The 27,409-nt window shown below is 39.1% G+C and overlaps 1 protein-coding gene across 3 annotated transcripts in view; it reads right to left on the bottom strand.

The window, feature by feature from the left end:
* Window positions 1-26,212, bottom strand: part of RFC1 (replication factor C subunit 1) — a 33,192-nt gene extending 6,980 nt beyond the window's left edge. Inside the window, exons 1-15 of one of the 3 annotated variants that reach the window (XM_064418386.1) lie at window positions 26,051-26,212; window positions 20,955-21,083; window positions 19,937-20,012; window positions 18,716-18,835; window positions 9,792-10,024; window positions 8,989-9,063; window positions 7,151-7,228; window positions 6,742-6,829; window positions 6,414-6,646; window positions 5,230-5,337; window positions 4,545-4,724; window positions 4,126-4,230; window positions 2,756-3,152; window positions 1,739-1,848; window positions 255-369 (exon numbers count right to left, since the gene is read on the bottom strand). In XM_064418386.1, the coding sequence (XP_064274456.1) occupies window positions 255-369; window positions 1,739-1,848; window positions 2,756-3,152; window positions 4,126-4,230; window positions 4,545-4,724; window positions 5,230-5,337; window positions 6,414-6,646; window positions 6,742-6,829; window positions 7,151-7,228; window positions 8,989-9,063; window positions 9,792-10,024; window positions 18,716-18,835; window positions 19,937-20,012; window positions 20,955-21,083; window positions 26,051-26,197 (2,194 nt within the window). In that variant the 5' untranslated portion in view covers window positions 26,198-26,212. Of the gene's footprint in view, window positions 1-254; window positions 370-1,738; window positions 1,849-2,755; window positions 3,153-4,125; window positions 4,231-4,544; window positions 4,725-5,229; window positions 5,338-6,413; window positions 6,647-6,741; window positions 6,830-7,150; window positions 7,229-8,988; window positions 9,064-9,791; window positions 10,025-18,715; window positions 18,836-19,936; window positions 20,013-20,954; window positions 21,084-21,829; window positions 21,989-25,446; window positions 25,531-26,050 lie in introns of those variants that run through there. The other 2 variants (XM_064418387.1, XM_064418388.1) reach the window with 2 other exon arrangements.
* Window positions 26,213-27,409: the final 1,197 nt, after the last annotated feature.

The following is a 27,409-nucleotide window of genomic DNA, read 5'->3' as shown; positions in this document are numbered from 1 at the left end:
TCTTAGAAACAAGTCCCATGGAACAGAGGAGCAACTGCAGAGTTCTTGAGTAGTTTGTGCAGATTAACAACTCATTCTACAAGTAGTAGGATTTAATTCTAAATTGAAGAAAAAATGTAACAGCTTACTACATGAACCCATCTGTATTGGATGGGAGCCGGGTCCCTCCACCTGACAAGCAAGGTAAATTCCTAACATTGTTGAGTAATAAGGAACTTGATAGAACAAAAATCTCCTTCGAACAACAGACGCACCAGAACAGAAGTCTTTGATGCTGGTGTTGTTAAGTGACTCAGCAACTACTTCCTTTAGGCTGTTCTTGCTGCGAGTGTCGCTGGCGTTCAGCTCCACGTAGCTATACCCCAGCTCCTGGTCCAAACACACAAACACATAAAAAGTGAGAACACAGATCAGTGAAAAATCACATAGCATTAATTAGTTTCTCCCCTTATACTCCTTTTCTCTAGCAATTCAAAAAACTTATAACTATGTGTGGAACAGACAGGCCCAAAAGAGATTATTTTTTGTTTTGTAGTAGGGGGTTTTTTTGTTGTGTTTTTTGAATTGGTGTTTTGGTTGTTTTTTGTTTGGTTTGGGTTTTTTGGTTGGTTGGTTGTTGGGGTTTTTTTTTTGTTTGGTTGGTTCTCGTTTCGTTTTAATTGAGGGGGATGCGGAAGCATTTGAGTCAGTGACACATATTAAGTTTTGGAAGATTAACAGAACTGCCAGCAGGGATAGAAACAGAGCTGTGAGCCAAGGCTGGCTAAGCTCCATGGTATTTCCAGCTGCATAACAAAGAAACATACCACATGGCTCTGAAAGCTGCAGGAAAAGAGAAGCTTTCAACTATTTAACCAATAGGAAACACATGACTCCCCCAGCAGCACTAACACTTCTGTCAGCCCCTGACACAACTTAACCCAGCTGCTCCTTTATCAGCAAACTCTCCTGCCAGAGGCAGCCAGAACACAGCACTAAGCACACACACCATTGGTCTATTTTGCTGGCATTTCCTCTGGAGCAGAGAAATGCTCTGTAGAGTCCTGAGGCAGCTGAGAGCAAGCCAGGCTGGAAACCAGAAACAAAAAAGACCATACTCTGAGGAAAAAAAAGTGAGCCCAAGACAGCACATTCACCTTTTCTAGTCTAGTTGTAGGTGTGGAATCAACTTGTTGGCACAGAGCTCAAAGACGTGCAGTGGGGGAAGGGGGGGAAAAGGATTAAGAGCTACTCTATACAACAGATTTCTAAATTCAGATTTAGAAATGGACACATAACCCTGTCAACTTCTCTCATCCTGAAGTGGCATTTCAATTTAGAAGAAATCTGGGAAATATCTCTCTGTTAGATATATAAAAACCATGACCTTAGGCTTTCAAAAAGCTTGCCAGAATCTGACTCCCGCTAAGTGCAAATATTCTCCAACTTGCAGAACCAGTGCTGAATGCTTACAATTTTGGAAAACCATTTCCAATTATTCAACATAACTGTGATGTTTCCTCTCAATGTAACAGAAAGAAATGCAGACACCCATTGGTATCTTCTCATCTCAGACCTGATAAAGGTCTCAGAACAGCCACATATTCTCACCTGTAACCCTATTCTGAGCAGGTACAACCTGGCTGAGAGCAGACCCTGGTTATTCAGAGCATACCCACCTGCACACTGTAGCTGTAGCCAGATTCAGAATTAATATGTAACAAAAAAGTGTTGGGAACAACCATTACTATGAACTCACCTTACAAACCAAAGCAGCTGTAGTAGTTTTACCAACTCCAGGCGGACCAGAAAGTAATGCTGCTTTAAAGCCTGTCCCATCATCTTTGCTTCCAGTTTTACTGGGTTTTGCTGGCAAAAAATAAAAATCAGGTTTTACCTATGCATGTAATTATAAAACAACCTGCATGCTCCTCAAGATATCATGTATCATTGGAATTTTTCCTCATTTAAGGACCGAGAAGAACATCCAAAGATGCATACACAGCTGCATCCTAACTACTCAGGTAAAAGCAGCTGAAACCAGCTTACAGTTTATGACTTGTAGTGATTTTGAACTGAAAAATACCAAGAAGTGCTATTAATGTAATACAACCATTTCAGCAATTTCCTCACAACCATATCATACACATAAAAAACCAAAAGCATCACTAAACCCACACACCACCACAAACAAATTAAGCCAAACCCCAAACACACCACACACAAAATCCCACTACCTACTATGGCTGAACTAAAACTTATCCCTCTTTTAAACACAGAAAAACCTGTCTGTCTACAGGATTACCAACTGTCTACTTGACACATGCACTTCTTGCCAGAGACAGGACCTTGACAATTCATCCCTACACATGACAGCAGCCCTTTAGACCTGCTCTTATCCTGTATCTTCACTGTTGGCTGTGCCTAACCTATTTCCTCTTACTGAGGAAGAAATCAATAGGCTCAATGCAAGGCCATTTTTAGATACATCACAGCTAGGATATTTTGGGGATTTTTGTAAAAATGAAACCTCAGACTTGGGGGAAAAAAATCTTTTAAGATACATTTTTCTGCTCTTTTTTGATGTGGGTAGTAAATTAACAACTACTTTGCAAAAAAACCCTCAGGCTCACTTGCTGGTAAAAACACATCTGAGTGCAGCCTTATTCCTGATTTCTAGAGTTGCTCTGCTACCACCCAGGCCCTCAGTGGTCCAGGGAACCAAGGAGCATGATTAGCATGAAAGAACACAGAGAAAATTAACCAGACCAGTCACCTTGTCCACCTTCCAAGGTGTTCTTGTGCCAGTTTCTGAGCCATCGGAGCAGTTTATTGGCACAGCTTTGCTCGCCCTGCTGTCCAATAATTGCTTTAAGAGATACAGGCTTATATTTATCTACCCACAGCAGTCTCTCTGTGCCATCTTCATTAACCTCAGAAACCAAGTTCCCCTTAGGTTTTGGGGCTTCTTTCTCCTCTACAGTCTGACGTTTGAAGTCCGTAAGTTTTCGAACAGCAGTGGTTTCTTTCTTGACAGATCTGATGGTTTCTCCTTTTTCAGGAGTAGAGTTGCATTTTTTATTATTAGCTTCCCTTTTGTAGGGGCTAAAATTCCTTTTCCCAGTTTCAGCTTTCTGTGGTGTCTTTTTGGGTTTTGACTCCACTTTCTTTGCCTTAGGAAAATAAAAAAAATTTAAAATAAATTAAAATTTTAAAAATACAGTAAAGAAATACCATATTTATTTAAACAATTACAGGAGTGCTTAGAAAGTGACAACACTTATGTATTGATGAAAAAAACTTCAAGACCAGATACAAAAATACTCTCTGAGAAATAAAGCACAGCTAAACACAATGTCACCAGGTTCTGTAGTACAATCCACTAAAAAGAGGCAGGAAGTGTTCTGATCATTCCAAAAGCAGTCCCCTAATTCACAAAGCCTGAGGAATCCTACAGTGCTGAGCTGATGACTGTAAGGTGGGAACAAATGGGTCAGACACCCTGGAAGCTCTTGAAAAACAACACTTGCAAAAGTTGCTCAACCCAAAACAATTCAAAAAGTTTTTGATCAGCTAATAAGCTCAGAGTTGCTTTTCCTGGGGACACTAATGGTATCTTTGCATAATTAAGTCATGTTTGTAATGAATGTACCACATACATGTTAGAGCTAACAGAGATGCTAATAACATTCCATCAGCCACTACAACCTAAATTTTAATGTGCACAAAAAACTTTTTACCTCTTTCTTGGTATTGCCTAAAAAAATTGCCTTTAATATTCTTAGTTCAAGTACGACATGGACAAGATCTGTTATGTACACAAATAGTTTACATATTTCTGAGCCTGTTTGGGTACCACATGGTATCAGTCACAATTACTTATTCCAAAGAATGAATGAATATTCCTTGTTTCAACCTGGTACCATCTAAGGAGATGCAATTACCTGCTCTGTCAGGTACTTAAAATGCAAAATAATGTCAGAGGGGGAAAATTACCTTTAGCTCACAAGTAATTTGTCTTAAGCACAAACAAAAAATTTTCACTTTTAACCTGAAATGTCAAACTGATGTTTGTTGTGTTACTGTTACTGGAACAGAAGACAAACTCCTTTCAATTAAAAACAAACAAAAGCACAAAAAGCATACCTCTATTTCAGCTGCCAGCTCATATTTTGACTTTTTGCCTGGCATAGTTCGAATAAGATCAAACAGACCATCCTCATCAATAATTTTTGTACCTAAAGCTGATGCCTGGAGCAAAAGAAAGAATTAAATGTGAAACCAAGTTACATTAGGATTTCCATAATTCATTTGAAAGGGTTTTCCAGTAAAAAACTATGACTAGGAACACAACAAGAGTTGATACAGCTATAGATATCTCTGTGTGTGTGTGTGTGTGTGTGTGTGTGTGTGTGTATGCATGGAAGTAAAAGCAAAACAAAGCTGTAAACCACTGGGCAACTCTTCATTTTAAAGATACACTTTATGGTTAGTACTGAAATGACCAGTTAAGAGAGGAACAATTCAGTTCCACCTTGCCTTTGGCCAGGCAGGAGCACGCTCACCTTCTCACATTTGGACTGGCCGCAGTCCCGCCCCATCACCAGGTAATTTGTCTTCTTGCTGACGTTGCCAGTTACCTTCCCTCCGTATCGCTCAATCAGAGACTTGGCCTCATCTCTCTCAATACACTCCAGAACACCCGTAATTACAAATGTCAGGCCTTCCAAGCAATTCTCAGCTCCCTGAGAACCAGAGCATTGCAGAAAATGCCATTACTGATACATTTCTTCCAAATAGCTCTTGACCATCAGCTATTTTAACCCTCTACCACATCAAGTACCCTATGAAACTTTACAAGTAAGACTATCATAGCTAGGTAATAGTTCTAAAAGCTCAAATGGGAATAGCTACCAACAAAACTCCACACATTGTTTACCTGACCATACTTGTAGCACTCTGTGTTTCAAGCATAGCATGTGAATCAAATGAGTGACAGCAATCTTCAACTTTAAGACCAGTAACTATTTTTAATGATCATGACCTCCTAAACCAAGTTCTGAATACAAATTCTTTAGTAAACTTCCTTATATTTAGTCGCTGCTTTGCATTACAATTTAGGTTTTTCTAATACATTCTTCCTACTGGGAAAAAAATACGACTCTTTAAACAGCTGGTATTTTTTAAACTACTTACAGCAGTAGATCTACCAAACACTCCATATATATAGACTCCTGCAGCCAAACTTACTTGAGGTATCTCTTTGGAGCCCAGTGCTTTGGGACCCTCGCGATTAAGGAAGCTTCGGTAAGCTTGGTAATTGTTTCGCTTCTTTTCAGAGTCCTCAGGACTTATAGACTGGGTCAGGAGAGGAAAAAATATGAATATACATATTACAGATATAAAAACAGCAAAATAAACCCAAGCTTCACAGTTCAGGACATTTGCATGCAGCAAAGGAAAAGCAAGTTCCAACACTTGTTTGTAATCTATTAACATGCAATACTGAAGCTTGCTCTGCTTTTGGTGCTTGTGTTGAGGTGTTTTCCTTGCTCCTTTTAAAAATATTTCAAAAATGTGAGAGTTTAAAAAATATGTACACATTGTTTATTGGCAGGTTTCTGTAGATCTGTCTGTTGCACATGTACATGCTTATTTAACTCTTAAATTGTCACTTTAAATTCACATCCTATTTAATTTGTGATCTACACTCATATAAAAGTAGAAATACTATGAAGTAGACATTAAGAGACACTTAAGCTTCTTAATCAGTAAACAACTGTTAAAAATCCACCTCAAAAGGAGGTGCAGGCTCTCCCTTCCAATTACCACTGCTATTTAATTGTCAAATGGGGTACTTTATACTGTATGATTAAGAAGTACATTTTAATGTTGCCAATAACTGCCAGTGTTCAACAAATACAGTTACTGCATCAGATAAAAACCTTAAATTCTATTCTTGCATAGCGTATCAATAATAAGAAAAAATGGGAGACATGGGAGAGAAATATAAATCCCTAAACAAAGCCACCCATCATTCTAACCACAGAACAGATCCTCAAGGTCACCACGCTCACATCAGTAAGTTTTTACTCACTAAGTGAGTGTCAGAACTCCTGCATTCTGTGTTGTCCAGTGAAGTTAAACACGAGAAAGCACGGAACTGATTTTGCAGTGTACCTGCACACCGTAATGGGCATTAGAGAACCTCAGGTCCTTCATCTGTTTAATTTTACACTTTGCCAGATAATTTTTCCCACACAATTTTACAATTGCTGTAAGGAAGGAACTTACAGTCTTAACAGAATTCAAATCCTTAAAAGCTGCCCAGGAGATTCAAAGTACCAAGTTACAACAGTAACACTTATAATAAATGAAAACTATTTTCCTGCAAACTCCACCAAGACATCTAAATTAATTTTGAGAGCTTCTACCTCAGTCTTCTTGGGAGAAACTTTCTCCTTCTTTGGTGTTGTCTTCTCTTCTTTCCCTGAAGCTGCTTTTCCTCTTGATAGTGAATTTTGAGCACCTCTTTCTTTTTCAGCAATCTCTTCTTTTTTACCATCAGATGATTGTGGGGATAAACCAGAACCTTTCAACTGTTCAGATTTAGTTTGTGGCTTCGCAGAGTAATTCCTGGCTGCACCAGCTGAGTCTGTTGCTTTCACTTGAAAGGAGGCAGAGGGAAAAGAGCTCATATATAAAAATGTATCTCATTAATATTATAAATTAGTGCAATGTTTTTCAGCTTCTGTGTCTTACCTCTTTCTGTCTGCTTATACCCAGCTGTTGCATTAGGGCTGCTGTTGATGCTCAGTACTGTTTGCTCTTCTTCTGTGTTTTTCCGAGCCTAAATAAACACACAATGCCAAAGTCAGGGATGTGTGTCCCAAGCTACCACAGGGACACAGCAACACACTTCACTTAATGTGACTAGAACCTAAAATACCCTCCCAACAGAGGCATCCAGCACACACTGTCTGATTAGGCAGGACACCCTTTACTGAGCAAGGAAAAGCCAGAGGGAAGTATAAGGAGTATGCTATTTCCATGAAAACACTTTCCTTCTGTTTTTAATGCATTTGTATGGAAGTCTCAAAACAAAGGTGCATAAATAAGAACACTCTCAGCAATGCAACTCCTAAAAGTGTAAGTTTAAAAAGAATTCAACCTTTTTCTTCTGTGGTGTTTCATCCAACATGGCCAGAGTTCTAGCAAATTCTTCATCTTCATGCAGTTGTCTCTCCAGCTGAAAGGAAAAAAAAAAAAAGATTTTTAAGCTAATGCCAAAGAAGATTTAACTCTAGTGTATTTTTAAAAAAACTCTAAGTAAGCACATAGCTAGAAAAACGGTGTCCTACCAGAGGCAAATAAATTTTTGGAAATGGCACTGAAGAATTATTTGTCTCCCCCAGAAAGCAAGACTAGTTAAATCTAGTGAGAAAAATGGATCTGTTGCACTAGAAACATTATTGTGCCTGTATAAGCTGTTTTCAAAGGAGTTGTCTGTTGTGTACCCTTTTCTATTAAATAATCAAACTTTGAAAGCTGCACCTCATAACAAACAGCCTGCAACAACATGTAACCTGCTGGTTTTATCAAAAGCAGGCCCAAAAGACAAGTAGTAACACTGCCTGTTAAAAATTATGTCGTCTCCAGAATTAATGTTTTATTCTCATTTACTATTAGCAAAAAATGTACATAAAAAATTCTGTCTGTTTTGGAGAACTTAACTACTGCCCTTAGCCCTGCTCTTAGTGTCAGTTCTATTTACTTTAGGGAAGCAAATATACTTTAACTTTCTATTACTTACACTGACACTACTGATTTTCTCTGACAGAAGAACCGGTAAGAACAAACAGTGCACAACATCTGTGAAATTTACTTATGAGTTGTAAAAAAATCCCACCAAATTCAGTTGGGCTTCTCTTTTATTTCACTTAACAACATAAACCTGACATTTCCAGTGATAACTGTCTTTCAGTTACCTTTCCTGTCCAATATGGTGCCTTGGGGAAAACCTTTTCAATTCATGAATAGTAGTCATTATTGCCAATAAATAATGACCATTGTTTCAACAAGAAAACAACAAAATTACTTTCATAATTGAAATCCAACATGCCATGCTCTAAGATCCCAACAGATAACTTTATAAAACCAGTGTGCTACGGGCAGTATTTATATGTGCCCATAACAGTGAAATCTACCTTCCCTGAGTATAGTGAGAAAGGGAAAGGGCAGAGACCCCCCCCAGTGCAAAGCAGACTGGGGCAGAGATACACCTGATATAAAGTACTGGGATGCACAGAAACTCTGACTGTTCTAGACAAGATCAGTTCAAATTAAAGACATCATCTTCTTTTTCCTGACAGGTTAACTTTCCAGTAGGGTAAAGTTGGATTTGTTTACTCTCATCCTTACCTTCAGAGGTGCAGATTTGTCTGTACAATCTACTTACTTCAAACAATACTCAATATTACAAATATTTGTAGGAAAACAAATTTTCCCAAAAGCAAGTAAATAGGTATCTGTGCACCTTCCTCTCACATTAGTACTGATTCATATAGGAAAGTTAAGATATGCAAGAGTCATTCATATTTTTCTCAACTATAAGAAAGTTCAGAAGACAAGTAAAACAGATCATGGATGGTAATGACTTCTAATTTTTCACTCCAGAGAATGAAAAAAACATAACACCATCAAAACACTATCAAATCATGAGGAAGCAGAAGGTGAATTCTGTATGAAAGGCAGGATTATTAGAAGCACAACAGCTGCACAGACAAAGTCTGGATAGAGAGAAAGTAGATTAAGTGCTGCATTCTATTTACATAACTGAAATAATGCCTACAAAATAACTGTGTGACCAGGCTTGTGCATATTGATGAATGTTATTACACTTAGTTACAGCATATCTGGAAAGTCCATCTTAACTTCTTAAGGAAAACCAATTTTAAGTTAAACAAACTGCTCTTGATATAGAGCAGTTTAAATTTGTAGAGCTTTTACCTCTGAATCTTCTTCAAGCTGCAGTTGCCTAGCAATGGCCTCATCATCTAGTGTGCTGTCTCTGCTCTGTGAAGGCTATATTAAAGAAAAAAAGACCAACCATTCAGTTACCCCATTACTGTGTCAATTATAATAATTTCACATGTACAGATTCCTTCTGTATGCTTCTAGAACAGGACTGTGAATGAGACATGCAACACTAATTTCTAGCTCTCTAACCTAAACACTATTCAACAAGGGTATTTTCAAGGGATTTTATTATTCAAAACAAGACCATGCTATAATAGAAGTATCTCAACTCTTCAAACCATGCTAACATCTCTCAAGTTATCAAAGTTGCCCTACTTGAAAAATACATCAATAACTACACTGGGAACTTTTAAGTTCCTCCATATTTTACTTGGTGCTTTGTTATTCCATGAATGTGTGCCCCATAAAGCTTGGGAAAATAATCTTCTCCCTCTCCAGCCTGCCCTCCACTCTCAAATATAAGCTATCCCTTCCACTCACCAACCTCAGAAAACTTAACAGATTTCAAGGAAAGTCACTTGAGAAGGGGCAATAAGTAAATACTACCTTCAACTCTGTGCTATCTTATCAAACATGGAAATACTACACCAAACTTGTATCTGAGGACTTGACATGCACACACGGATGGATCATCAGAGCTCAGCTTCCATGTGAGTGATCCCACTGAGTAACAGGAGGTGGGAGCAGCACTTAAGCACTCCTTGCAGTCCAACTGTTCATTTTGAGCTGCCATCAGACACACGAGCAGCCTGAGGAGCCTCATCAGTACTCACCTCTTTCCTTTTACTTGCTACCAGCTTCTTTTCTGAGCGCTGGACACTCCTTGTCCCAAAGAAATCAAGTGCAGAGGTGGGAGTCTGTTTCACTGGAGAGAGGGGTTTGCTTTTAGCTTGTGGTTTTACCTCTTCTTTCTTCCCAGTATTTGTTCCTGGACAACCAACCGCTGACGTCCCGTTCTCCTTTGGTTTCAGGGAAATTCTTTTATTGGCAAAATCATCATCCTCATCTAAACACAAAGAGAATTCCATTACTTCTGGTACACAGAACTCAAGTTCTAATAACAGAACTGCCAAGAAAACTATTTTGGCAAATTATATCAACTCAAATCCTAAAAAATGCTACAGGCATTCAGAAGTTCTCTGAAAAAAAGGCTGAGTTGCACAACATGTAGCATTTAACAACTTCAGTAGCATAACTCGAGTCTGAACAGATTCAGTACTGAAATAATAACACAACATTGTTACTTGTGCTCATACATTACCTCTCAATTAGATAAATTCAAAGGAATGCCTTCCCTTCTTAAATGAGGAAAACAATAAACAGAAGATCTAGATAATGAAATTTGAGCCCCCTCCTTAATTAATGTCAAATTGAACAGCACAACTCTTCCTTCACATTTTATGTGATGTACAAAGGCATCAATTTATTTTATTACTTTATAGTATTCATCAACAAAACAGCTAACATAGGGAGATTCTTAAGAATATGTGTCTACAAAGCCTATCTTACACTACAAACGAGGAAAAAGTATCAGAACATTTTCTTTACCAAAAAAAAAAGAAAAAAGGATTCTTGTGTAAGCTTCCTAGTTATTTTTAAAGTATTGCTCATAGATTTAGAAGAAACATTTCAATTCCATTTTTTCACTTTTCCCCTGTTAGAGATTCTATGAGCTCTCCACATCTCTGCACTTAAACACACTCTCCTTCCAGTACAGTCAAAACCAACTCAAAGAAAAGCAACAATTTCACAGAACACAGAGATCAGACAGGGTCAGCAAGACAAAATGGATTTTTCAGTTTGAAAGGAGGAGGAAAAGTGAATTCTTCTACAAAGTGAGCAAATAAACTGAAAGAAAATCCCCAAAATTAACATTAGACACTCTATAAAAACAGCAGAAAGACTCGAGAGGAACAGAAACAGAGTGTGTTTTATTTGCATACCTCTAACTGAAGTCTAGTTTTACTTTTCTCAAAATAGAGATGTTTTAGACACTCACCTCAACATATAATAAACACAGATTGGTCTAAACATCTGTTTTTTAACAGAACTTGAATTGACAGCATTATCACAAAACCATGTTCATTTTCCAGCAACCCCTAACTGAAGTCCCCACATTTCTTTTCATACAAAACTTTGTTTTCTTATCACTTCCCTAAGTTTAGAAGATGCTAGATGTCTGTCATCTCTTATTTTTGTTGTATTCTAGACAAAGATGAAGGAAAACAATTGTTTTTTGTTTCATCTGTTCTCAACAGATGGCAGTGTTTTGAAGTTTTAGGCAGCTGCCAGAACTTGCTGCTACTGAACACTTACTAGACAGAATATAATGAGAACCAAGCAGGATCCCACATATTGCTGGGAGAGAAAGTTCAGAGGGGTAAAAACTAACATAAAGATGCATCTCTAAGGGGGTAAATTGGTTCAGCAGTTAAATTAAGAATGCCTAAAGACAACAATTTATCCAAGAGAAAGTGGCATCTCAGCCAACTCAATTCACAAAGCAATATATAGAAAATTCAATCCCAGGCCCTCAGCTGAGCAGCAAGTTTTACACAAAGCTAAAAGCTTTACTATTCTCAACACAATTTATTTTCCCAATGCAGCAGTGAATGTCCTATTGCCATTTAGCTCAATTTAACAAACTGTGATTATTCAGGGAGATTTGGACACTAGATGCTGTAGACTCCTAATTTACTGTAGTTTCAAGTCTGAATAGGAGATTGCTTATCTCAAACAATTTAAAGAATATTTCTGCTTCTTTCAAATTCTTCAGTTTAACAAAAAAATATTTGCAGGAATAAAATATGCTGTTACTGTAAATCATCAGTTAATGTAGATCTAATTACATTTATTTGTCTTAAGATTACACAAAAATCCTATTCTGCCCCCTTGCTCCCAGCTTTTCTAAAACTAAGGACTGCTCAGTGCTAATAAAGAACTTTCACTTATCATTATTGTTATCAGAGGATCTGCATGCAATATTGATTTTTTTCATTATTCACTTATAACCATAAATAGCAACAAAACCCAACAGGATATTGCTTTCTCTTAAGTAGAAAAAAAGTAAACACAATTAGATTTAATTTTAAAAATTTATGCACTCAAGTAATTTATGAAGCCAGTACCACATATTATCAATAGTTAGAACTTGGCTTTAATTACGTTGTTCCAAGAAATGACAGTATTTATTGACTGCAAGCAGTGGCTGAAGACAGGCAAGAGACTCACTTATGAACAGTCATTGATAAATAAAAATAAAGAAAAGGGAGAATGAGAACATGGAGGTTGCCATTAGGAAATGAAACCAGCCTGATTCTATTGAAAGTGGGTTTCAAAAGAGGTTTTAGGGGACTGACACTCAGGTGAATTTGTGATGTGTTTATGGATTTCCTGAACCTGGGATGAAAATGTAGCCTATCTCCAGGTGCTCCCACTAGTCCAAGAACTGATCAACATCAAACTTTTTTAGCAAAACCTTAACACTTTTCCTCGAAACAAACTGCTCCCACACACCTACTGCCACAGAAGTGAACAGCAAAGTTAATCAGCTGCACCCTTCCAGTCTCCTTAAAAGCACAAAGGAAGCTTGATTTACAACTCTGAAAGTGCCAAGAGAGTAATTCTATTGCTGCTGGACTAATCAGGTCAATGTTGCTCAACATGTGACCTGTAAAAGGAAAAAGATGTCTTCTTATTCATACCAGCAAGCCAATAATTTGTGGAAAATACAAATGACAATTTGGGGTTTAACTTGCAAAAACTGTAGATTAATTGCATTCTTATAGCAGCTGCTAGGCAAACCTTGAGACAGCTTTACATGGGGGCATGGACTTCACTGAGAAATAGGAATCAATTTCATCACCAACTAGATGACTTTTCTGTTGTAAAACCTTTCTAAAGCAGAACACGACTATTCCAAGAACAGCATTTCCTGTTTACATGGATCCATTTTTGTGTGCTATACAAAGAAAAAATATCCTGAACATACAATTCTTTGTTTTTTCCAGGATCAGCTCAGAACTACAAACACAAGTAAAGACCATATATTCTAGCTGAGGCTTCTGCAAATCAACAAAGGGAAAGCTAATCATGTGATCAATGGAACATGCAGGCAGTGACACTCAGGAGATTGCTTTTAATTATTTTGTACACAAACACTACGCACGAAGCAGGGATCTATTATGCCAGGCAATGTAGGAGGAGAAACTTCCCTAGCAACAAACAATTGCCATCCTGGGGGTTTTAAGAGCTATTCCACAACATTAAAGCACAGCTGGCTTTCATTTGATATACTGTTCCAACAGAAGCACAATTATGTTAATAAACCAATGCCAGCAGGTCACTTGAAACTGTTTGTTATTCCTCTTTCCTACCCTCGCCCTTTCTCAAAAGAGTTTCACCTGTTGATTACTGAACACCTGCAGTTTTTCCCTGAGCCTGATGAAAATTATCTCAGCTGTTTTAACCATAAATTCAGATCCTTTTAAAAGGCTTGGGGACAGGAACTACCTCAGCCAATCTAAACAGGGAGCACTCTACTGCAGGCAGGAACAATGGCAACAAGCAGCATAGGACAGGCCCTCAGAACAATGTATTTTATTAATTTATTATTTCTGTACTGTTGAGTTGCTCATCACGAGAGAATATAATTCCCTGGTTCCTATTCTATTTAGGACACAAAATATTTGAGGCAGGGACAGCCTGTTACTATGATGTCATAAAACCAACTCCAAACATAGGCAGGGCATCTACAGATCATAATTAACTTCTCCTTATTATTACATATGTTGAATGGCATTTGTAGACTACTACAGAAGGATTTCTGTATAGAGCTAAATGACTACATCCTAAATCCATTAAATCTACATTACTTGTAAAAAATTATAATATTCTGGACATTTTTCAGTTTCAATGACACCTCTTCTGCACAAGCACTTAAAACAGCTCCTTCCTACAGGACCTGCCATCTCCAGCAACAGGCACTGCTGCCTAAGCTAAATGGAGGGTGCAGAAGGTAAGGTTTGTCTGGTAAGGTTTGTCTACTAGTCCTAGTGTTGACTTTATTTACTTTACCTATGCATGGGTCAGTACCCAACACTCCCAACTGTGACTGAGTGTACTCATCTTTTGCCTAAAGTAACTCTTTAAGAAGATTACCTTTAAGATAACCACTTCTCAAAAAAGCCAGCAAGTCTATTCCAACTCAACCCCTGCAACTCCTTCCAAAGAACAGATGCTATGTGTGATTAGCAAAGTGTATTTTTTCTTTCTCCTTATTTAAAAAAGCTAGTAGTTGCAACCAATATTTAAAAATTTAGATATTATGTCATTAAGTCACATTAGATTTTTCATGCCATTTCTCAAAAAGCTAACTGATTTTAGTACTACATGTACTATAAACATGCACTTTAAACCACAGTTGTTACCATTTGGCCTATATTGACATGTCAAGGTTCTGTGCTGTTATAAAGCTTATATGAATCATTTACCTTTGGATTTTTCAGTTATAAAAGGCAACCTCAGAAAGTTGCCTCTGCTTTATTTCTCACTTTGAGATAAAAAGGTTTAGGGATACAACACTGAAATGCAGTTAATTACCATGAGTTAGACCCTTGAGTGTCAAACTACATAGCCTTTGATATCCTTGGTTCAATACATACCAAATAAAACTGTTAGTCAAGTCTGTATGCTTAGTTTTGGGACCATTAAAATACATAAGAAAGGTGAATATATTTAAACCAAAGTAAATTATCTTAATCTGCAAACCCACCAATTATAACAACTCCCATCAAATGAAATGCTTGCACTTGGCATAGAAACAGCTGTGTGTATAACCTCAGCAAGCAATTAGAAGGGATCAGGCCACTAACTCATTCCAGCTTATTATTATTACAACTTCTATTCACTTGAGCAGGTTACTTTTCTACAACAGTAGTTCACAGAAGCAGATCTGAATCCCACCATGCAATGAAATTTTCTGTTCTGGTTTAATTGCCTGAAGTTACCTGTGTGAGAGGAATATTCAGTAATGCCACGTGAATAATAAAACAGGAAAAAAGGTAACTTCAAGCAATCCAGGAAAGTATAAATGTGCTAATTTTTATAATGTGTACAAATGTGCTGCAGCTCAGGTAGCTCAACTTGCTAAGCCTCTCAGGACACAGTGCTCTGTTTTCAAACAGAATCAATCAGTGTAGAAAAAAATCCAAACGTAAATCCTCTTTTTATATTTTGAACTAATCCAGCAGATTAACCATGTTGAGACCAGTTACTATGGCAGTTCAATAAGGAGATCTGAAAGGGAGAAAGAAGGTCTCCAGCATGGTGAATAGAAACAGACAGAGGAAAACAGCAACATCTTGAGCTAACACAGCTACAGCTTGAAGGCCTGCTACAGAGAGTAAAATTAATTTTATTTCATGTCCTACCACATTTTAAATACAGGCTGACAAGTAATTCTAATGTCTTCTGATAAATTAATCCTTTTTTTAAATTAGAACTGCATTTATTTTTCTCAATGTTGCTGCTATCCTAGTTTCTGTAGAAAGAAAAAAAGACCACTTCTATAAGAATACAATTATATTTTACTTCATGCACACCTACTCTCCTATTCAGGGAGTTAACTACTCTCATACATTCACTATGTTCATACAACACTCCTTTCAAGGGCTTGAGTACAAGAGCACATTTACCATTACATGACCCTTACGTTGTACTGCTGGTATTCCCAAACTTCACCAAATCAACTTGAAACAGGCTCACTCCTCAGTAACTTATGCATTCTCCTCTACAACACCCACCCCTGCTTCTTCAGAGGATTTCTGCCAGAACCTACTCTCATTCCTCAAATGCACTTCAAAACTCCTGTAAGGTTCAACTACACCTTCTCAGCTGACCTTTCACGAAACACTTCAGAGGAAAGCTGAAACACAAAGTACTATTTATCTGCTCTTCACATTCTCACTCAAGCATAGCATTTCCATAAATATTGCCTGCGAAATGCCAGTGACATTTTATTTCCCCATTAAATATTTCAGTGAAGGACATGCTTATTCACTGACTACCTGCTGCTCATTTGAACCTGGGCATGGATGTAGGGACTATTTTTTTGCCCACCAGTATTAGCACTTAATTTTTTGTCTGAGATTATGTGGGTTTGTTTTGTTGTTTGTTTCCCTATCCCCAATATTCTCTACATTAAAAGGGTCTGTATTCAAGGACCTTCACAAGCTATTCTTTTTGTCCTGTCTTCTAAGCTGTAAAGGAACAATTTTCCAGTAACCTGTAGACCTCCTCAGTTCCTACTATGTCAGTTTTTCTACTTTTATGCCTACCACTACTATAAGACTTTTCTATTTTTAAAAATATTCCAGCAATCTAGGCAATTGCTACATATGCATGATTACCTCTACACAATGTATATGAAAGGTAAGAATTCTCTTCAAGCAAGGTCAAAATTATTGCTGAACAATCACATATGATGAAACCAGATGAGGTTCAACAAACCACACTAACAGGTCATCTACAAAGCTCAAGGTTCCATACTTCATTAAACAGTGCAAGTATTATTTTAACAAGTGCAATGAACATTTGGATTTCTCCCAATTCCCTAAGTCTGTACTACCAACAAAAAAGGCTCTTTTTTTCCCCTTGTTACTGTGCAGAATAACTTAATGATGGCCAAAGATAAAACTAAATATTTATTTAGATTAAATGTATCAATAAAAACAAAGAGCAACTATTCTTGCTTTGTTCTTTTGCCTTTTAAAAAAATTAACTTGTTCACAAGCCAATAAGAAACAAAGCAACACAATAATCCAGATCAGTCTACTTTTATTCAAGCCGAAAGGTTCATTTCCCCAAACACTTTTGGAGAAAGCTGGATACCACACAGATATACAGATCAGCTGAAAAGAAATTACAGCAACAAGAGGAAGAAAGTTTCAAATTAAATTGAAAAATAGGTTGGGGCAATTAACTACCAAACTTTTACTGCCTTCTTGATGCCAAAAGGCTCTTTCAAACACTACCATGGACAGAGCCCTTGAGAATGAGATTCTGACTTTTGAGTGAGTCCAAGCAGTATATTCTTGATTTAAATTTTCAGTTCCATAACAGTAAAAAAAAAGAAAAGGACAAATGTCTACAAATTTTGTTAGGACCTTTTCTATCCGTATGTCTACATTCCTAATCTTGTAAAACACATTTATCTCAAGCCAGCTGCTGTATTGATACCACTTCAATGCACTCAGCTTGACAGTTCCATCAAGCTGAAGAAACTATTTATAGAAATTATAAGGAAACAAAATTCAAGCATTATATCTCAAGGTTATAAAGGCATTGTTTTAGAATACACTGTTAAATCAAACCTGTGTGTACTTAAGACTCTTTTGATAAGAGTAACCTTGAGCCCATGGTTTTCAGGGATTTCACTAATAACCTTGACTGGTGTTCCCATGGTATCCCTATGCAGAAAAATCTGATTACACCACTTAGAATTGCATAATAAATCTAAATATATACTGTTTATTCCTCAGGAATTTGATAATTTACCTACTATGGGATAAATGCTTTTAAAGATCATTCTAATTAGGAAAGAATTTTGGAAAAACTGTCAAAGGAAACAAAGCTTTGAGTAAAAGGATAAATAAGACAAATAAAACATTCATGTTATTTTGGAAAATTGAGCTCCTTTGAATACCTGGTGGTACAGCAGTATGCCAGGTCAACTACCAAAGACAAGCAAAAGAAGCACAACATATCTATCTTGGAGACATAAAAGACCCCAAGGAGGAAGAAAGGTACAGAAGAAAACAGCTGAGCCAGACTTCTAATGCAATACTGCAGCAAACAATCCCTTTCTGTTTCAAAAATGCATGGTATTTTTATAAGGAGGCAATGTTTATGTTCAGCAATAAACTTACCAAAAAAAAACTACCATACCTAAGGACAGTGTCCACTATTCCAAAAAAAGTAGGATAAAACTCAAAGAGGGATTACAGAAGCCCTACTGAAATTCTATTCTTTAAAAAACATGTTTTATCAAACCAGATTTGGATTCAAGTCTACTAATTCAATCACAGTTTTTTCAGGAAGTACTGTGGCTAGTAAAGGCATCTACTCCAGAGACAAATACAGAAGGCAGAAGACAGAAGGAAGAGCTTCAGCCCAGCTCAGACTGGGTGCAGAAGGCAGGCAACCACTGCAGCAACTGACAAAATAAATGTTTGTGTTGAGAGGTAAAAGAACTTTTTAGTCACCAAGACATCACACAGAGATTAGACATGGAAGGTTATATACCAGGTAAAATGAAAATCCCTGCAGCCCACAGTCATTTCAAAGTATGCTAGTGAGCAGCTAAACTACATTAAAGGTACTTCCTTAACTTCCTCCCCTAAATCTACTGAATTCTCTGAAGCAAGATAGCATTACCTCATTAAACCATATGCCTATTTAATTCACCTAAGCCACTACTCACCATCACTTCACTTTTCACCCTGCTCCTGACTGTACAGAACTTGAGGCTAAACTTGTGAAGCATTTTTGATTAGCTTGTTTGAGGAGAACATAATTTGTCTTCCTCAATATTAGGTTTTATGGTCACATTTGGGTCTATCAGTCAAACAGTCCATCCCACCATAACATAAGCCACCCCACTACAGGTGAACATATAATGATATATTTCTTCCATTACCTGTCTCTGAAATATAAACAACAGGATCCCGCTTTAGAACTTTACCAGGTTTTGAAGCAGCTGCTTTTTTCTCAGGTGGCTTCTTGGATTTTTTCACTGACTGCACCTCCTCTTCTGAATCTGTGTTTTGACCACAACATAAATGTAGATTTTCTCCACATACACACAGGCTTTAATAGATCACATAACAGTTAACATGTGTTCACATACATTCAGCTGAGTGAAAGACTCCATATTCCTATCACATGTTGGGAAGGTCAGAGCATAGCTTCCCTTTTCACCCACCACATAAAAGACTAAATGAAAATTTGGTCAGAACTCAGCCTTGACAGTGTTTTTTGTTTACATAACAATAAATACTTTGTTACTTATTTCAGTAACTGCTATATCTGTACAGCAACCTTTCCAAAAATGAATGCAACCTTCAAAAATACCACAGCAATTTACTTCAAAAAAAAAACCAAACACCCAAAATTAAACAAAACAAACAAACAAATCTTTTTTTTAAAAACCCCAACATCAAACCCACAAGAAATATACTATCATGCTGGTATGTTCCAGTAGATGGAAACCTATTTCAAAAACTAACAACAAGCAAACACCAAAAAAACCACAGAGGTGTACTCTAATTTTTCAGGAGAGCACTGGTGAATTGCCACTCGCATCACCAACCATTCTCCAGATCCCAAAAGCTGTGGAGATGACAGATTTATACTACTGTGGATGACAGATCCCAGCATCCACATGACTAAACAGGAGAAACTGAAGAAGCAGAGACAACTAACAAGTGTTAGAGAGGGCTAACCTCCAGAGTCTACCTCTTTCCATGATAAACACAAATATATTGTAATTATATCTACAATCAGAGTGGTTATAGTCAATGGACTTGCCTACTGGCACCCTGCACAAAACCACCATCACCAACCCCACCAAAAATCCCAACTAAAAACAGTTTTCCATATTGAAGAGCTTAGAGCACTGTTTCTCTTTTTCTGTCCTATTACTGAAGGGTTAGAATTTGCCAAATCTCCAAAGAATATCAGTACTTTAAAGGTAGCAGCAATATATTAATTTTGTACTCCTACTATTCCTCACTGCTGAACAGGAACTATTTACAAAACTCAACCCATAAAAACTTTCAGATGTACAATTTACCTAATCAACCTTGCATGCCAATGCAAAAAATACAAAGGAATACTCAGAAACAACTGTGGACACTACCTGAATCATAGATTATTCTTCTCTTCTTTTTTGTCCGCTTCTGTTTGGAATCATCTTCACTGGGTGAATTATTCACCTAAGTGTAAAAGTCCATTAGTTCAACCATTAAACAGATGCTCTCAGCTTTTAGTCAGTCACACATTCAAATTTATGAGTTTCAAACAAGTTCTAACAGAAATTATTTATTTTCCTATATCACATTTACAAACGGTCTTGTGCCAACTCCTGTGTGGGAGGGGGAAAGATGCAGCACACAGAAAATAAGGAAGAATTTTCACACTGAAATTACATAGTCAGAATACTTATTTAAGTAGCATCTCACCCTAAACTGTTGTGTTTCACATTACACATTCCATCCTATTAGAAATTCTTCCCCTCTTTAAGTGATTTTTAAATGAGCTTTATCCATTGCTTTCTATTGTATACAGCTCAGATGATTAACATGTAAAGTAGTCTGAAACCAGAACCCAATCTGGGTTAATCTGTCATTTTAAAGAATCTGGTCTTTGCAGCAGGTTTAGAGAAGTGATCCGAACAAACACAATGTTCATGTTTCCTGCACAGGTGTTAAAAAAACTGGTCAGCAGGCACCACACATCAGACTTTCACCTCATTTGTAAGCATGACACATTTGATATGTCTACATCTACTGAGCACAAACCTTGAGTTTATAAAAATTGCATCAGCAAACCTACTTAGAGAACTGTGGCCAAAAGGCAGAATAACTTCAAATGTATCAGACTGTTCTAACATGAGCACTTAACTGTAACAACTTCTACCTACCTTTGTCCTACAAAACATATTTTTTAAATTAGCAATTTTCTTCACCACCTACTAAGTTTTACTGCTATAAGTTAATTTTAAGTGGCAGTTTCCTCCCATGCCTATAAAAACAATTGACATGTAGTCTGTTATTTTAGTATATGAGAAGAACCAGGACTTTAAAAAATGCTAGATACACAAATAATCCAGCATCAGCAAAACCAAGCATTTCATAAATATGAAAAGCAAAACTAACCTTAGTCTCCTTTTCCCTTTTCTTCCCACTTGAGGGTCCTTCACCATTTTTAATTTTTTCACTCTTTTTCACAGTCTCACACTGTTGTCGCTTTCCAGGAGGTACAACACCAAAGAATTTCCGGATATCCTAGTAAAAGGGAAAAGAGTTTTATAAATTTTTAAATACAGACAGCTCTTCACACTACAAAATAGCAATGCACTGAAGTTACCGTCTCAGCAGCTCCATTACATTTATTGATTTTGAAATTTTGTTTACAGTTCAGCAAACAAAGCCCAGATAGTTAAAAGTAGCTACTCAGACACCCACACCACCTGACTCTAATCTTTGAATCATGAAAAAAATGTATTTCTTCCGTAGTTGGGATCTTCACCAATACACACTTCAAGACAAACTCCCAGCAGCAATGAAATACAGTGACTTGAGACAGATGCATAATTACAATTTTTTTTTCTGATTAATTATCACAAGCCTAAACCAAATTATTGCTATAGTTAAAATTATTAACACAGCTCTGAAGTAGTGTTCCATGTAGAAAGAAAGGACCAGGACCTTGAAACAGTGAAGTAATGGCACACACTGCATTCTCCACCTTCTCATAAATTTTTAAGACAGTAACTTACACCTCACCAAAAAACTAGCCAGCAAGAAACTTATAAAATTTGAGTAAAGAAAAATAACACCAAGATCTATTTTGTTACCTTGTTTTAGTACCTGACCACAACACAGCCATAACAAGCTTTCTAAGCACGTAAAATCAGCAGCTGGAGCTTAAATTTTAGAAAATCAATATTGTACACACAAAAATCACACCTGACTATTTTTTAAAAATCTAGCAATCCAGTTTCATTAAAAGAAATTGAGGAAAGAGGTACCTGGCTGGTATCACTCCCTCCAGAGTTAGCAGCCATTTCAGACAAAGCCAGTACCTCCTGTGGCCTAAACCACAGCCAGCAGGTAAAGGCTGGGGCTCAGGACCCCACTGGACACAGCTGGGAGCTATTCCCATCATGGAGTTCAGCTGGCACTTCCCCAGCGTTACAGGGATCCACAAGTAAAGTACTGCATTCTTAAAAGACTGGCTTCAAGTCTGATTGATAATAAGGGGTCTTTGAGGCTCTTTTACCAGGAGTCAACTCCTGTCAGTTTGGATTTATGGCTTAAAATCAATGGAACACATAATTTGAAAGCATAAACAAAAGATGGGACATGTATAGATTTGTTCAGTTCACTTAAAATAATTTTCTAGAATTGGAAATGTTGTTTCCTGTAAAAATTTAGACTCTTTGTGTTTTAACTGCATATATTAATACGGATTCAACAAATGGTAGACTGAAAATCATTCTTCCTCATCGTGACTTCACACTTCTCTATCCATGGAATTCATACCTTGAAGCACAGATTTTCAACACTCAACTATTTTATATGTATTCCTACAATATAAATGCAGTACTATATAAACTCTGAAATTTTGACAGCCAATACCTGTAGCTAATAGGTCTGAAGAGAGCATCTATCTAAAAAGTCTCCAAGCAGATATTTGGACTTAATGACTCACCTATACTCGTTATTACTGACTTCCTTTTAGGCTTAAGGTAACATAATCAAGAGAAAAGCAAGTATCATTAGATTTTTTACGTAGTAAAATAATTTAAATACTCAATACAACACTGCAAAATAAAGTGACTTTAAAGTTCTCTTTTTTTAATAGTTGTTACAGTAAAGCTCAAAATATTTGAGAATTTTAGATTAACACTAAGGTTCTATTAATTCTACTGTTTTCACTAAAAACTGTTAACTAAGTGAGGTGCTCTGCAGATCTACCTTGTTCTGCCAACCTCTGTGCTACCTGGAAATTGTTATGAGAGGGAACATGGATACATCCCAAAATTACAGTCATCAAGCTTGTACATCTTATAAGCAGTAGTAGGGAATATGTATTACATTGGTTAGCTCAGCTTAAAACCACATGTCTGCTTTAATTTATTTCTAAAGCTTTTCAGTAGGCTTCTCCAAAGGCTTTTTAGCAAGATTTATTAATCACTATTTTTCCTCTAACTTGATCTTGAGTTTGCATTCCAGTTCTGGAATCAGTTTTAAAGTGTAGATAATTCTGACAGAACCTTTGCAGCACCTTTTGGTGTTTTGAGAACAGGCAATAATATTAGAATTCTTTAAGATTTATACAAGTTTTATGCAATGCAAACTTAAAATACACAGCCCTAAGCTACAAAGGAAGATTGACAACTATGCACAGCCTTCTTCAATATTCTGCTATAAATTCACCAATCTCCTTCAGCTATCCTGTTCCTCAGAGGAAAAGGTAACCTTGCTGACATAACACAGTGAATAGAGAATTGCTTGGGAGGAAAGTATACCTCAGGGCAACAACAAAGTTACCTTTCAGCAAAGCTTTTATCCAGGAATCACGAAAGATTTTTCATGTTTTTTATAAAGGCACGCCATAAATTATTAATTCCGTGCATAACTAATTGCAAAAATCAAGCCAGGTAAGTATCTACCATAGCAGCTTAGATCCCAGCCAGGATCACTTTCCTCCCTCCTGGGCTCATCTATTTAACATCCTCTGACTGACCTTCTTCTTGGTATATTATGCCACCCCTACATATACAGGACCTCCAGCTGGAAAACCTGCATGTTCAGCTTTTACCTCTGCTTGTTCCAATGAGGAAAGGCTGCAACTGTCAAGTTTCCTTCCAGGACATGCCCCACAGCAATGTGTCCTGTGCATCCTGGAGATACTCACCCGCACGGCTGTTCCCTTGCCCAAAAGGCTAAAATTACAATAGGCCACACTTTTGGTGTGGCTCCCCCAGGCTGCTCCAGCACAGCACCAGCAAGGAAGAACTTGGAGCAGTTCCACCTAGGCAGGAGCTGTAACTAAGGCTGTCTGATCACTCTCACTCAGTTAGGGGGTGACTTATGCCTAGCATCTGAAAGGCCTAAAAAGCTGCTCAGCTATCTCAGAGTTGTGAGGCTCTGCCATCCAGGCCTTGCCTGCTCTGACTGCTGCTTCAAATCCTCCACCTTACACTGTAACAGAAGACCACAGGAATTGATCAGGCCAGGCTGCAAGTTCTCTCTTGGAAGATTTGTACCCGTCTCTTTTACTGGGGAGAGTAACACAAACAGAAACTGAAACCCATTTGTTAGGTAGTACAAAGACTGGGAACTCCAGGAGTGTTTTTACAAGACTAGTGTTTAGTAAAGCAGAATATTTTCCGAAGTAACATCATACAATCCAGTCTGCACCTCAAAAATACAAGATAGAAAACTGAACTTCACCAACCCAGCTCAATGACTGCAGTAGAAAGTAAAGCACCTTACTTCAGGTACTCGCTGTGTCTCGATGAGGGCCTTACATCAAAGCAATCATATTTGTTTCCAGTCTGCCTATTTCAGTCTAAGTTTGCTCACATAGCAGCTCTGACACTTGGCACTTCCAGAACAACTGCACTAACTAAAATCAGATTTATACTATCACTTCAGTGAAACCAGTAACACCTGCTTGGGTAACCACACTTAATGAACAGTTACTGATAGTGGTAACTGCAGCAGTTTTACAAGCTGTATCACAGTTGTAAGTGATGCTGCAGCTCCAGCCATGAGTGGCCCTCTCAGAAGGGGAAACTCCAGAAACCCCTGCTCCTGGGCATTTATTCCCTCAGGTGTATCACTGTAGCTCACTGCTTGGGAACTGGGTCATGGCCACTAATCTGGGTGAAAAAATAAATCCCTTCTAATGCAAACCAGTTTGTTGTGTAACTCTGCACACATCAGTTCAGCACAGCTGAGAACACGCTGCAGAATCAAGCTAACAGGGGCTTCTTACGCTTGGCACTACAGGAGGAAAGTTTGCAAGGGTGTGGCATTGACTTGCAATATGCTCAAGCACAACAGGCTGCACCATTACTAAAACATCACTGTGCTTCTGCCTCTGCTTCCACGGCTGCAGCAGAGATGGTTCAGCACTGAAAAGGGAATGGGATGAAGGAACTTTTATACTCCCAAAAACGATGGCTGCCTTCGCCCCTTCTAGGACAGGCCCAGACAGTGAGATGTGTGACATTCAGAAGATCGCACAGAGGGAGAATGCCTTTGTCCTGGGAAGGGGGGAAAGGAGGAAGCAAGCCTTGCAAGATCAGTTTTCTAAGAAGGTGATAGCAGGGACATGGGACAGGCAGATCCCTTATTTGAAGAGATCTGAAGTCATCAGCCAGCCCAAAACAAACCATGAAAATATCAGTTTAATAGCGCCAGGAGTCTTAGTGCTGGCAGACCTCTGTCAGTACAGTGGAAGACTCAGACTGTACCACCCACCATTGCAGAGCACCAGGTGTAAGCCACAAAGAAGCTCAAACTCTTTGGACAGTCCAAAACTAGAGCTGCACCTTAAATTGCAAAATTACATCTGTAGTTAAGACAGTATAAGATGTGCATAGAGACTCCATTTGAATAAAACCAAACTTACGTGAGTCAGAAATGAAAAGGGTGACTGCGTGCATAGGTGAGCGGCACTTTGGAAAGCACAGGAACACATATATGTTTATGTTTAAAATCTCTTTACATCCTACTGAGGGTCGCATAGTTATCGATAAACATTTACTTCCAGACTTTCAAGGTCTCTTTTTCCCCCATCGAACTGCTTTTCTGCAAATACTGTGCACCCTCCAGCTCGTCCTCAGCAACGCCTCGCGTGTGCTCCTGCTGGAACTGGAGGAGGCGGGAACACTGCGGCACGCCGCCTTCACAGCAGGTTTGCCCATCCGCATTCCTGCCCCGGACGAGCCCGCGGTCCGCGCCCTACACCCCGCCCGCTGTCGGGAAAGGGAAACTGGAGAGGCTCAGCCACATCCCCTGGGCCACGGGCACTTCCTCGGGCAGGGGTTCGCGCTCCGGGCACGCGTGGGCAGCCTCGGCCGCGCTCGGGCTCCGCGCGGGGCTGCGCGCCCGGGGCCGCCCGCGGGGCTCGCTCAGCCCGCGCCGGGCCCCGACGGCCCCGCAGCCGCCCCCGGCCGGCGGGGCCCTGCGCGCCGCCCCCGCCCCGCCACCCCCGGCCGGCGGGGAGCCCTCACCATGGCGGCGGCGCGGTCCCTGTGCCTAGCGGGGCGCTCCCGGCTCCATGCTCCCGCCTTCGCGCCAACTCCCGCGGCCCGGCGCGCGGCGCTGCCGTCACGGCCGCGACGGGCGGGGCTGCGGGGCGGGCCCCGGGCCGGGGCCATGGCCGGGGCTCCCGGAGCCGTCCGTGCCGGCCCTGCGCCCCTTCGTGTGCCGGCGGCAGCGGCCGCTCCGCGGGCGGGGGTTCAACCGCTCCCGCGGGCTCGGGCGCTGCCCCCGGGAACGGGAGCGCTGCCGCAGCAGCGGCTCAGAATGGAGCCGCGTGTGCTCGGGCACCTCCTGCGCGCTGAACTGCTGGGTGAAAACACAGCAGAAGGCAGGGCCAGGCCTCCATGATTTCCGCCTCTGTACAGGGCACTGAGGCGCACACAGCGCCCTGTACAGGCGGGCAGCCAGGCCCGGGCCAGCGCCGCCCTGAAGGGCATTCCCGGGCCACAAACTGGCCACAGACATGGGACAGTGCCCCGCTTCCTGGCTGTCCGAGCGCCTGGTTCCCCCAGTGGCATTTCCTCCCATGCGCTAAGGCTGGGGACAGCTCGGAATTTAGCAGTCCAAGAGAAACCACGGAATTAGTTAACGTGTTTCTGCTACTGACTGCCTAATTTTCTCATGAATTTCAAATGAAATCTGTATTTTCTTTGACTGAACACACTTGCTAAACGCTGGAAGGGGATAAGTTTGTTCAAGCCAAATAAAAAAGACTGCACTCTCAAATATTGTCTGATGTTTAGTTTCTGTCAACCTACTGAATTGCTAATAATTGCTGGACTTGAAAAGAATGGGGAAGACAAACTGAATTTGTGATGTTACAAATATTTCCAGTGATTTGGGAGACCCTTCGTCAAAAGGGAAAAAAAAAGAAGAAAAAACCAAAACAAAACCAAACAAAAAAAAACTAGAGTAAAAGCTCGGTGCATGCCTCGTACTGCAATCACTATTGCTGTCACTTTTGTTCCCTCTGTGTTCAGAGTCTACTTGGTGGCATGCTCTCATTCCACACATCTATTAATGATACCTATTACCATTCCTGTTACATTCTTGAAATTGGGCTTTCAGTAACTGTAAGATCCTCTTTATACAGAAACTGATACCGTTCTTTTATGAATGTGAAAAACGCCAATCCTGCAAAAATACCTCGGCTGTCCTTGGCTAGTGGACAAGCCCAAAAAGCATCCTTAAGATCCACTACACTAAACCCTCAATTACTATACTGTCTTAACTACAGTCTCCCCCTCAATTACTACATCTTTAATGACAGGAACCATAAAACTTTCTCCTTTTGCCCCTGTTACTTTTACAGTATCTTTGCTCACACT

This window comes from Passer domesticus, chromosome 4, assembly GCF_036417665.1.
Source record: "Passer domesticus isolate bPasDom1 chromosome 4, bPasDom1.hap1, whole genome shotgun sequence".
NCBI lineage: Eukaryota > Metazoa > Chordata > Aves > Passeriformes > Passeridae > Passer > Passer domesticus.
Note: the sequence above shows the minus strand (reverse complement) of the source record. Positions and strands in the feature narration are given on the sequence as shown.